Here is a 13,740-nt window from a genome sequence, read left to right as displayed (position 1 = left end):
TCTGGTCCAATTCCGATCCAATGCGTGGCCCCGCGGGTCGTTTGGTCGTTTCACAGATCCTACCTGCAGCAGGTAGGATCTGGAAATGACCATTCAGCTGAGTACAGGTTGAGATTGGATCAGATTCAGATCATGTGCAGGTCGTGAGCAGATTGTGTGCTCCAACAGATCGAGAGCAGATCGTATGATTGTCTTACGATCTGCTCACGACCTGCATCGTTCTGGTGTGTACCAGGATTTAGTTTTGATAGATGTCAATACATCACTTACTCCACTAGTTATTGTTGGCCTCTGATGGAAACGTTCTATTAGTATCTGCCATATATTATAAAGTTTTGTCACAATCATTTTAAATGTCTTTACAAATTGAAAACAGCTAGCATACATTTCTAGCACTATGGAATATATAAGTAATGGTAAAGGAGATAACTACTCCCAAATTCGGAAATATCTCAGTAGTGATTTTCAAATTTCCAGAAGATTATACTTTTAAGTTTTCAGTTTGTTTGCTGTCTTTTCCTGTCTTAGTTGAATTTGGGTGCAAATGGTTGAATGTATAGTTTATTCAATGACCTACAATAATCTACTGTATAATGGTGCAGGGTGTGTCCTTTACCAAAAGAAATGGAAACATTTTGATACTTTTTTTCAGGCCTAGAAGATATAGGATGAAAAAAAGAAAACACAAGTTAACTAATCTCAATATAATATATAACGTTCTGTCTAATGTAGCCCATACATTTATGGACCTATTCACCATTCTGCGGATACAGATTCTGATCCGCCTGTAAGAGATACGATCCGCTGATTGGCGGGCTCTTGGAATTGGTTATTTGTCTGAAGATCATTCCAAAATATTAAATGTTGCAGATACTGTAACTCATCCCAGCTATCTTTGAAACAGGGATTTGTCACAATTAATTGCAGATGTTTTGGCCCCATTAATCAGAGGTCAGCAATGTGTCATTTAATTGAAACATATGTGTTCTCTAGATTAACCACAAATTATAATTCTTGATTAATGTATTATTATTTTACTTTAGTTTAATGACTTTGATATTACGCGGTCTTGCACCAACGTCTCATCTATTCATAAGGGGCATTCCTGTAGGACATAAAGTTGATATATTCTTGTTCTATGTGACTCTTAGACCAGAACGTCTTTAAAAATGATGAACATCCTGTTCTTCCAGGCAGAAGAAGTAATAATATATCACAGTCTTTATTGTCCACCCCATTTTGTTTTCAAGTAAAAAGTAACAACATAATATTGGGAAATGTGTGTCCAATATACCAACAGAACATTCTTCATGCATGTGTCCCTCTATGTAACAAGGACAGCGTGTATACATTACTACTTTACTTTAGTCGCTGCAAAATGTGGCATTCATAAATTCTGGTGGCTAGTGGATTCTTGCCCTTGCAAACCAACATTTTAAACCGCCATTGTTGGTCAATTGATTTTTTTTTATTTTATTTAAATCTCATTTGGAAGCAGCATTGTAATTGAAAATGTGTAATGCTGTCCAGATGCAAACCTATTTGTTCAAAATTAATTATTATATTGGCTGATATTTTTTCAGGAACTATTTATCATTAATTGCAATGGCTCTCAAAATAAGTAGAACCACAAAGCCCTACAAGTGTAATTATTCCTTGTAAATTTGCACTACCGGTTTTCATCCATACGTGACCTTCAGCCATGTGTGAGACCTGCGAGTGTTGAAGAAGGCGGAGGGATCCAAAAGGAAGAGGCAGGTTTCAGCAGGCTAATGCCATCTGAAGATGACAATTTTCCTGCAGTGTAGCTTGATGAAAAAATTGTCCTAATGTACAATGGGTTTTCAGTCCATTTTTAACAAATATATTGTTGGTATTTTAGACTATCACCTTTTGACCAGTTACAATATTTTACATACTTGTTGATGCCTGGAAAGATTTCACAGGGACATTCTGGGTACAGATGCCCCATTACTCACCTATCCTTGCCTATCTTCACCTACTGTTCTCACATACCCTCACTTGGCCTCACCTACTATCCTGTGTGCATCCACATTGTATGAGTTGAACACATCTTTATGAGACCATTTACAGTTCTCCTCCCCCACTGGAGATCATGCTCAGTAACTGACTGTAGGGCAAAAGTAGGGCAAATTGAAAGAAGGAATTATTTTCACCTTGGTTATATCATAATGCAGGCTGCAAACATAATAATGGGATTGTACATAGCCGTCCTCAATGCTTGTGATCAATTTTCTTAAATAAATATTATGGCTTTAATTGTTATATAACAGAGAAATAATGTCAAACTTTTGTATAATTTAAATATTAAATTGGGTTCTAATTTTTTGTTTTGTTTTCTTCTTCAGATCTTACAGGTGAATAAGGTGATGTCCATCCTGTTCTGTGTGATGTTTCTTCCTTATCTTTGTGGCATCCACGCTACCACCATGGATAAAAGGAATTTACCAGAAAATTCAGTGAATTCCCTATTCGTTAAGCTCATGCAAGCCGACCTTCTAAAAAATAAGATTGCCAAGCAAGTGGTCAACACCAAGGATGACCAGCAAAGTACGGTACCGAAAGCAGAAATTATTGTTGACCTGGGTATGGTTGACAGTGGGAAGTCCGATTTCCAGCCTGTCATCTCAATAGAAGCCGAGCTGTTTAAGCAGCAAAGACAGAAACGCTATAACTCACCGCGTGTGCTCTTGAGCGATAGTCTTCCTTTGGAGCCTCCACCTTTGTACCTAATGGATGATTTTGTGGGACACTCTACTTCATCCAACAGAACGTCAAGGAGGAAAAGGTTTGCGGAACACAGAAGTCACCGAGGAGAATATTCCGTATGTGACAGTGAAAGTTTATGGGTCACAGACAAGACGAATGCAATTGACATTCGGGGTCACCAAGTAACTGTGTTGGGTGAAATTAAAACTGGCATTTCGCCTGTCAAGCAATATTTTTATGAAACCAGATGTAAAGACGCAAAACCCGCCAAAAGTGGCTGCCGAGGGATTGACGACAAACACTGGAATTCTGAATGTAGAACATCCAAAACTTATGTTCGAGCATTGACTTCAGAAAACAATAAAATGGTGGGGTGGCGGTGGATAAGGATAGACACATCTTGTGTGTGCGCATTATCGAGAAAAATAGGAAGAACATAGCTTTGTCTCATCACTATATAAATTATTATTTTAAATTATATAATATGCATGTAGCATATAAATGTTTATATTGTTTATATATTATAAGATGTTCTTATTTATTAAATTTCAGCAAACTTATATAAGCTTTATTTCCAAATGGATCTAAGAAGAAGTCTGTGCCTTTTACCGGGCATTTCAAAACCCCCCAAAAAGTATACATCCGAATCTACTGCAAGCAGTATCTATGGCCCTATCAAACCAAATCTATACATCAGTATTTCTCTTACAGTATTTTAATGCCAGTGACTGTTTTTAAGTAGACTTTTCAAATCCGACTATATAAGATAAGAGATGTATAAATTGTATGCACATTATATTCAATTACAGTATATTTTACCTCGATAATGAAAAAAATAATATTTAAAAAAACATGTTCCATTTCAAACAAATGATAAAATAAGATCTAAGTGAGGTTATAAATTACTTTTTTTTCTTTTGTATATATAAAACTTGTTTTGTCTCATTTTTTTTTCTGTTTCAGACATTTCTAAAGCCCTACATATTAGCTCGAATTAGATATTAATTTCTACCCAATTTGCTATACAGTGGGTCATGTGTTACTGCCAACCTCATTTAAACTACCTTGGAGGGGAGGGGGTGGGGGATAACAATTAACAGTATATATTTTTGAATTTTTTTTTAGCCAAAAATAAACGGTAACACTGCCACTTTACTAAGAGGATACCTGTATTCATTTATTTTTCATAGAGATGTAGATCTTAAAATGTCATACTGTACTGGAAAACAAGGTATAGCATAACTTGAACCTATATAGAAAGACTTTCCAGTGTAAGGCCCATACACACTGGGCGACTTTGAGCTGAAAGCCGCTAAGGTTTCTCACTTAAGCGGCTTTCAGCTCCAAAGCCGCCCAGGGTGTATGGGGTAGCGATGAGTGGTGAGCACTGATGCTCGCTCTTGCATCAACGATGGCCTGGCCGCTCATCTGCTGGTATTACCAGCAGATGAGCGGCGGAGTAGACGGCTTTCTATAGACTCCTGCTATAGAAAGTAGTCCACCCTAGGGAAAATTGCTTAAAAAGGGTGAAAAAAAGGTTTTCAGCCCAGCAATTTTCCCCATCATCGTTATCCATACATGCTGGTCAAAAATGCCCTGTATGTATAGACTCAAGGCAGCACAATTATGGGTGTAAAGAACAAATGACCACAACTGTATCTTATTAAGTGCAATAATGAATGTACAAAAAAAAAAGTTGTACTCCCTTTTACACCCCCTCAAGTACTTTACAGGCCGCATAATACCCCGGCCTCTATTAAAACATCTATGCCCCCTGGATTGCTTTTTCCTATGAATAAAGTTCTCTCATTGCTGTAGACCTCCAAGACCTTGCACTTCATATCTTTGTAAAATGGAAGTATTTTTATGTGTGAGAACTCTCCTAGCAATGTATCTCCTGTAGAAGAAAAAAATATGTCATCACGTTGGTCTGAACTCTGACCACTCCCACCAGTGTTGGTAATGAGATGAGAAATGTCAGAGGGAGAGAATTACGAACTCCAAGGTTTGATACATCTTCCCACCAGAGAGTTCTAGCATACCACACATCTAGAGTCTCCAAACATTTATAATTCTTATATTATACTTACTCATTACACACTAACTTATGACAAAGACACAAACACCTGACAGTGGTGTCCATACCTGGTTTGACACCCACTGTGTGAAGCCATGACCTGGGGAAAGGGGGAGTTGCCTATTGAATGATGGGATGTAGTTTTGCAGGTCTGGGCATGGCCTCATGGCCAGAACTCTCTGTTTTTGTCACTGCAGGGGTCCTGGAGATTTAGGCTGCCCCCAGAAAATGCCTTGGCGGCAGTGCACAGGGACAAGAGCGGGATTCTGCACTTAGAGTAATGGTGTGTACACATGGTGAGATTCCTTTGCTATTCAACTTGCTATGCAATCTTTGATATCTCATGTGCTATTTACATACAATTCATGCTATCTGCATTAGATTTCCACTATATCTGGGTTTCGATTTGTGTTGAACCGGGAGCGCGCAACGGGATCGCAAGGAAAAAAACCTGTGCGATCTGCATGCGATCCCGATGCAATTTTGACTCTATAGTCAAAATCTCATGCTGGATTGTACCGTGTGTATGCAACATAACAGTGCACCACCTGGCTCATGTTACTGAGCACCAGGTGACCCCTGGGTGTGGCCCACATTCCCTAGTGCCACCACTGACTCCTGTAAACACCCGATAAGGTTATCGGCTCATCCACAACAATAAGTGTACAATAGCATTAAGGGAAAAAGGCACACAAGGATGCACAGGCCAAATACAGACAGAGGAAGAAAGATGAGGAGGTCCTAAAAAGTACAATGGTAAACGTGAAAAAGAAAAATGGAATGTTAATGATAAGCAAATACATTGAGGTACAAATTGAGAGGAAGAAACTAAAGAGACCCATGAGATTTTGCTGTGCGCCATGTACACAAATGCAACAAAAACAGTTTTCATTAATTCTTATAGTAGTGACGCATGCAACGGCCATAAATGGCATCATCCTTTAGGGAATGCTAAACCTGTGGCAAGGCATGCTGGGATGTGTAGTTTCACAACAGCTGAAGAGCCCCTGATTAGTCAGGCCTGAACTAGAGAATTTTTTTTAGTATCCAAAAAATGAAGTGTTTTCAGGTGAGGATACATATGGCAGGATGTAATGTAGTCTGAGTTTGATGGAAGTTCAGGATGCCGGTCGAAAATTCCCCAATAAGTGCCAGCGTTGGGATGACTTTGAGGCTGATTGGATAGCCCTAGGGGATCAATTATTTATTTATTGTCCATAACTTCCAATCAGATTTTGCCTATCATTTTCTAGAAATCAACAGAGAAAATAGTAACTTAGTAGTTGAGGTAAAAAAAAATGTACGTTCATCAAATCCCAAAATTTTACAGGACCTGTTGGAGGGTATTGTTTAGATATGAAATCCCAAATTGAATTATTTGAATTACTGTATTTACTTTGGTTTCAATGGTTTCAAGTTTGAGCTAAAAAATATTATGGTCTAATATTAAGTCTGCCAACACCACCTCTTCGGGCAGAGACCTCTTCCATACCTTTACTGCTCTGACAGTAAAAAAGCCTTTCCTTCTAAGGGTATGAAATCTCCTCTAGTCTCAGTGCATGCCCATGTGTCCTAGTCTCCGACCTCCAAGTAAATAGGATAACTGAGAGTTCGTTATATTGGACCCTGATATATTAGTACATGTTCAGCATATTTACCCTTATACGTCTCTTTTTCCAGCGTAGACATTCCTAGTTGGGCTAATCTGTCCTCATAGCTTAATTACTCCATCCCGTTTATTAGCGTCGTTGCCCTTCTCTGGACATTTTTTCCAGTTCTATTTTATTATTTTTGTAGTGTGGGGCCCAGAATTGCTCTCCAAATTTTAGATGAGGTCTAACCAGTGCCTTGTGCAGTGGCATAATTATTTCCGTGTCCATAGCTTCCATGCCCCTTTTTATACAGGCTAGTATCCTGTTGGCTTTAATGGCTGCCCCATGATGCTGAGCACTACACCCCAGTTTGTGGTCAATTTGGACTCCTACAGTAGGTCCTTTTCCAATTCTGATGTACCCAATTCTCCCCGATTTAGATTATACGTAGCACACTGGTTATGTCTCCCAAGATGCATAACCTTACATTTATCAACATTGACCTTCATTTTCCATTTCTCCGCCCACTCATCTAGGCCCTTATTCTGGTTCACTCACAAAGACAAATTCCTTCTCAAATGGACAAAACCATGTGTACTGCAGGTGGGGCAGATGAACCAGAATAAGGGCCCCCGTTAGTTTAAATTAGAGATGTGCGGTTCGGATTTGGCTCGGGTTTGCTCGGATTTCAAAGAAATATTTTATTGGCTATCCACAACATGTGACAGCCAATAGCGAATAAATCCGAGCCAAATCCGAACCGCACATCTCTAGTTTAAATCCCTCATGATAGTTAAACTGTGATTGGTTGCTATGGAAACATAAGCATTAGTAAGTCTGCCCTTACGAATACTACTTTTGTTAATTCAGATGCATTAAAAGTTTAAAAGTCTGAATTCCAAGAAAATATCCCCTGCAAGTTATACATTTCCAGTAGGAAACCCCATGAGGTAGAATTACTATCCATGCTGCAATCACCGCCTCTGACTGGTGGATTTAAATGACTGGTGGAAATAAATGCGAAACCGGTCACACCACGCATGCTCTCCAGTTTGGTAAGGAGTCATAGTACAGATTTGGAAGTACTATAGCAGAAATGTTAGGGGTGCTCCTGGACTGCGGATTTGGGGATAATGGGGTGGCTAGAAAGATGCACGGAGATGAAGTGTCTTATGGGAGTGTCAGAGGCTTTTCCAGAAACCGGTTGAGTACAAACATTCACACACAGGGAAACGGGATATGGGCATCAGGTTAATCCTATTTAGGTCGACATGCATTGGGTCAACTACTGAAGGCCGACAGGTCATAGGTCAACACCTGAAATCAGTTGACATAAGGTGCAGACACAGATGGACCCACATACTATAATTACACACTGGTCTACTTGCACCAGCACGCGTTGGGCACGCTGTCCTGTGCCAAATCATACCATGGTATCCAGTTACCCATGACCCATGACATTATAACCAGTTACCCGTGCTCCATTCTGTTATAACCATTTACCCATGTTCCATTCTATTATACCCAGTTACCCGTGATCCTCCTCTGCATGCCTTAGACTTGCATCACTTAAAACATCCGCCATATGTAATAAAGAAGCGAAGGTCTCTCCTACCACAGCAGAGAAATCCATCCTGTCCGATGTTTTTGAAGGAGACATTTTCAAGGTTTTACTACAGTTTGGCTTTTGTGCAAAATGACCAAAGTTATGCAACAATATTATGTTTTCCTCTCATGTTTCTGACAGATGTTCTGTGCAGTTCAAAGCTGCAGCAAAATTGGATATGTCCTCCAAGTAGCCTTATTCAGTATGTTTTGTATTATTTTCTGTATGAAATAAATGTCTTTTGATATGGAAAAAAAAATCTTATTTAATCTCATTGGTTAATATTAAATCTCTTGAACAACTCAAACCAATCCCCACTGGCAATGATCACACTATCTATCTATCTATCTATCTATCTATCTATCTATCTATCTATCTATCTATCTAGTTGGTATTGTCATCGGCATCATATATCTATGTTTATATAACGAAACAAAGATAGGCACTCACCAAAGTTCAATATGCAAATAATTTTAATCCTCAGCGATGTTTTGGTCAAACAAGACAATTATCAAGCTCAACATCACATCAATAAAGGTCCAACAGCAGTTCAGTACCCATCTGAGTGAATACTGGCTTGTGTTGAATCCACATGTCTCTTAAAGCATGCCAATCAAGAACAGGTGTGCGCAATTAACAGCGTGCGGTCCACAGCCTTGGAGCGCACTGACCAGAGTGGATCCTCTCTGGGTTTGGAGACATGCTCTGTCATAGCTTCCTGATAAAGGCAACAATGTAACAGCCTTTCATTAGGACAGACTTAAATAGCATGAGAGCAGCCATACTAGTCAATTAGAGAACTAACATTATGTTCAAACTTCAGCACCCGGGGGGGGGGGGGGGGGGGGGGTGCTACAATAAGCGCTAAAGTTCTGATAGGCACTGAATACCAAGAGACATGAAGATAGGTATCATATATAAATGGAACTTACATATTACATTTTATGCATTTTTTTGTTGATTTTTCTCAAAAAAACGTAGTCAGTGAACCACACCAATTATATATAACAAAGAGATTTTTTTTTATGCAAAAAATGGACAACAAATAAAATGGAAAAAATAAAAAAAAAAATAGATTATAGTGTGCACAACATGTGGGTAATAAAAAATGTTTGAGCGTATTGTGTTCATTAAGTTGAGTTTGTAAATCCATTCAGACTCACGTTTACTGTATTTAACTGTAATCGACGATTGCCACCACGAATATACAGTTGATAAGACTGCAGCGTAACGCGGACAGTTGGTGTCCCATTTCAATCCAATGTCGAGCCACAGGTTTGTCAGATGACCCAGATTTAATGGCACTACAAAATGGCACTGCTAAACTTACGTGTAGTGAGGCCAACATACACGAGTCCACCAGGACAAGAAATTAGGTATATAACATGATCAAGCAAACAATGTAGATAATGTCGAATGGAAATTGGTCATCCACTATGAGCGTGTGGGAAGTGTGAACACACAATCAGAGAAGGCAAGTAGAAAAGTTTATGCATTTCAAGCATCCCTTCTTCGATGATTTTAACCATTGTGTGCCACTGTCTTCAACAAGTATATCTAGAGGGCGCTAACTGCTTTAATCTGGTACTCGGCTATATGCCAAAATCAGTAGATGTTGAGCTTCATTCTTTCATTTAGGAACCGATGATATAATTGGCCAATAACGTTTCACGACTCGTTTAACAATTGCAGCTTTTGTATCAAACCCAGTAGTGTAGATCATTCTGCCTTTAGTGCCATTCTTGGCGCGAGTGTTAGTGTCAGTAATTTTTACTCTTGCCATTTGCAGACAGGGTTCTACAATGTTTGGTGAGGAGCCACGTGTAATAAATCGTTGTTTCATTTCAGCAAAGAGTATGACTGCCATATCACTATCTGAATTTATACATAAAACACGGGAAAACTGTGAGATAGGCAGACTAGCCTTTAAAGCAGGTGGATAATGACTTGTAGCATAAAGGAGTGTATTTCGATCAGTCTCCTTCCTGAAGAGTGTAGTACTGTATGTAAAACGGCCATCTTTATTAAAAATTGGGACATCCCAAAAAATCAATTGTTTGGGAATCAATCTTGTCAGTAAGTTTTACTGGATTATCCAGTATGTTTAATTGTTCAACCATATGCCAGAAGTTCTCTTCAGTGTCATCACAAAGTAAAAAAAGTATCATCAAGGGCGGCACTCCAAATGAAGACAACAAATCGAAGATAGAAACCAACAGGGTGTGACAAAAAATATCTCAATACATTTAAAACGTTGGTTTCTATCTTCGATTTGTTGTCTTCATTTGGAGTACACAGTTGCACGATGTTAATGTTCTTATTTTAAAGTGGCTCACCATTGGATCTGTTACTAGCGCTAGGGCAGTTGAGCCTTACTAGACGTTGGACTTGAAAGGGTTAAGAAACTTTTTATACATTTTGTTATAAGGAATTTTTACTTTATGACTTTTTATGGAATTCTAAATAATACATTTACTAATTTTTAGATTATCTGCACTTTCTAGTGTGCTCCAGCTTTAGCAATTTATTTTGGATATTTTATAAGATTTACAGTTTTCTAGATTATATACAGTATTAGCAAATTAGTCACCGAATCTTTACACATTGCATATAAATTATTCATATTTATATTTAGAGATCGGTTGACACCCTCTAAGAATAAGGACTTATTGCTTAATGCTACTTATCACATATCTCATAACACACGAGTGGTGCCAACTATCCATTATCTATATATATATCTATCTCTCCCTTCTACAGTATCTATAAATCTATCAATCTATCATCTAGAAAGATGGTCTATCTAGTTACTCTTGGCAAGATGTTCTCTGGGAGGGGTTTTACCAAATTTTCAAATGGACTAAAGCCTCTCCCGGGAGGGCTTCTCTGCGGGGGGGGGGGGGGGGGGGGGGGGTTACTGTAGCTCTAGCTGGCAAAGCCTCATAGAAGTCTATGCCCTTTGTGTTTGCTTATTGGATATGTCAGTACATATGCGATGAGCCTCGGTGTGATGGGCTGTGGGATGTACCCCACCACTGCTTGGTACACCACACACTTTATAGCAGCGGCGGTGAACCTCCGGCCTGTGGGCCGTATACGGCCCCCAGAGCCGGTCTTTGTGGGCCGCCCACCCGCCTGACGGCTGCACAGCGAGTCAAGTACAGGCGAAATCTTGCAAGAGCTACCAACCTCTCGCGAGATTTCCCCTGTATAAGACTCCCTGCACAGCTGCTGGACCACACAGACCGGCGACTCATAACCTGTGGCAGCCGCCGGAGCGTGGGACGGCTGCCGCAGGATGATTTGTACGTTTTTTTTTTAAATGGCCCCCGAGGCATTATGCCTCAATGCAAATGACCCTCGGACCTCAAAAGGTTCGCCACCCCTGATTTATATTATATCTATAGCTCCCCTCACATGGGGAAACGGCAGGGAGGGGGGGTGTTATTCGCCAAGGCGGCATCACAGGTACTCGGTAAGCTATTTTTGTGTAAATAATTTTGGAGAGGTCTTGACCAACACTTCTGGTGCACAATATTGAGCGACCTTTGACTGGTGTGCGGAACTAATCCCTGGCATGTGGAAGGAGCCGCAAATGTAAACAATCATTTGGGCTTCTCTCACAAGGGTACTGATGGGTGGAGAAGGCATCCATCAATCCAGGAGGTGTGTGGTGAGTATAATTTCCCTCAACAGGTACTCATTTGGATACTACATGGAGAAGAGGACAGGCCTTTGTGACAATCCATAGGTAATGTATGTGTGAATGCATGTAAGATTAAATAAAGTTATACTGATCCTGTGTGTTTGTGTTTTATTTAACTATTTGTCATGTTGTTGCCTACAAGACCCAGCAGGCCCTACATCCTGTGACTTGTGGTTCTCCAAGTTCCTGCATGTGGTGCAGCCTTGCTGGGACTTGTATGTCAACAACATTACACAATAGTTTCATCTAATATTAACCATTTATCAGGAGGAAGTGAGGTGGAGAGGCAAGAGGTGGATGGAAGGAAGGAGTGAGATGCTGAGGTGAGACATGGAAGGAAGGAGTGAGGTGGAGAGGTAAGAAATAGAAGAGGGAGCGAGGTGGAGAGATGAGAGATGGAAGGAGGGAGTGAAGTGGAGAGGTGAGAGATGGAATGAAGTGGTGAGGTGCAGAGGTGAGAGTTGGAAGGAGGGAGATAGAGGTGCAGAGGTGAGAGATGGAAGGAGGGAGAGTTGAGGTGAGAGTTGGATGGAGGGAGTGAGGTGCAGAGGTGAGAGATGGAAGGAGAGAGTGAGGTGCAGAGGTGAGAGGGGGAAGAGTTGATAGATGGAAGGAGTGAGGTGTAAAGGTGAGAGATGGAAGGAGGAAGTGAGGTGAAAAGGAGACAGATGGAAGTTGGGAATGAGGTGCAGAGGTGAGATATGGAACCAGGGAGTGGAGTGAGGTGCACAGGTGAGAGATGGATGTAGGGAGTGTGGTGGAGATGTGAGATATGGAAGGAGGGAGTGAGGTGCAGAGGTAAGAGATAGAAGGAAGGAGTGAGGTGTAGAGGTGAGAAATGGAAGGAGGGAGTGAGGTGTAGAGGTGAGATGGAAGGAGGGAGTGAGATGAAGTGGTTAGAGATGGAAGGATGGAGTGAGATGCAGAGGTGAGAGATGGAAGGAGTGAGTTAAAGGAAATAAGGAGTGAGGTAAAGAGGTGAGCCATGGAAGGAGGAAGAGAGGTGCAAAGGTGAGAGATGGAAGGAGGGAGTGAGATGCAGAGGTGAGAGATGATAGGAAGAAGTGATATGCAGAGGTGAGATATGGAAGGAAGGAGTTAGGTGCAGAGGTGAGATATGGAAGGAATGAGTTAGGTGCAGAGATTGCCTCTCCTGCAATGTCTTTCCATTTTGTTTTTGTCGCATGTTATTTCCTTTTTTTATCTTCCTTTACATATATCTCTTCAGATTTTACCTTTAGATACCTTTAGAGAAGTTACTAAAAATAACACAGACACAAGGCTATATTTAAGTACAACTGGGGAACCGGATAGCAGACCAGATAGTAGACAGCAGAGATCATTCCGGAGTGGCATGGACTCCAATCACCTCCTATCCAGCCAGGTAATCTACATCCTGCTACGGAGAAATGTTTCAGTTCAGGACTTCCTACCCATTCCATGCAGTGCAAAATATTGCCAATGTACTGCTATAAAATCATCTGCTGAAATCCGCTACTACATGTTGTGATACTATGGAAGACACCAGCGGCTCTTTGAAATGTTGTCTATACATCTCCAAGTGCACGGATTCATGTGTCATTTGCACCACACATCCCAAAAATGTCACCAATGTCATAAATGCATCTTACTTTAGACAATAGACATTTGTTTTAAAATTAACATTTCTCATTTGCTGTAGCATCTTAAAATAGTCTGTGGGCTTGGGAGGGAGGATTCCATTGAGCAGCTCTTTGTTATGAAAAAGAAGAATACACTGTATGCATGATGTTAGGTTTTTTTTTATCCATTCATTTTGTTTTCTAGTCTTTCTGGTGGAATGCAAAACCTACATCATCTCCTCCACAGCAGAACATCTCACGTCAAGTAGATACACTCAAGTATATTATGAACCATTTCTAATTCAGCTGAAATCAGGGCATTTGCATGAGAACGCCCAGCCTTCTCATGGGAACGCCCATGAAACGCAGGGCTTTGCCATATGGAAATGGCCACGCCCCTTGCCTGCACACTTCAGTGCGTGCACCCT

The 13,740-nt window shown here is 40.4% G+C and overlaps 1 protein-coding gene across 3 annotated transcripts in view; it reads left to right on the top strand.

Annotated features, from left to right (window-relative positions):
* Positions 1-4,047, top strand: part of NTF3 (neurotrophin 3) — a 73,214-nt gene extending 69,167 nt beyond the window's left edge. For 2 of the 3 annotated variants that reach the window (XM_083181604.1, XM_083181602.1), the window contains exon 2: positions 2,370-4,047. In XM_083181604.1, coding sequence (XP_083037730.1) covers positions 2,391-3,170 — 780 coding nt within the window. In that variant the 5' untranslated portion in view covers positions 2,370-2,390 and the 3' untranslated portion in view covers positions 3,171-4,047. The remainder of the gene's footprint in view (positions 1-2,369) is intronic. The other variant, XM_083181603.1, reaches the window with a different exon arrangement.
* Positions 4,048-13,740: the final 9,693 nt, after the last annotated feature.

The sequence above is a fragment of the Crinia signifera genome, chromosome 4, assembly GCF_055691185.1.
Source record: "Crinia signifera chromosome 4, ASM5569118v1, whole genome shotgun sequence".
NCBI classification, from domain to species: domain Eukaryota; kingdom Metazoa; phylum Chordata; class Amphibia; order Anura; family Myobatrachidae; genus Crinia; species Crinia signifera.
The sequence above is the reverse complement of the archived record's forward strand: the minus strand, read 5'-3'. Positions and strand labels throughout refer to the sequence as shown.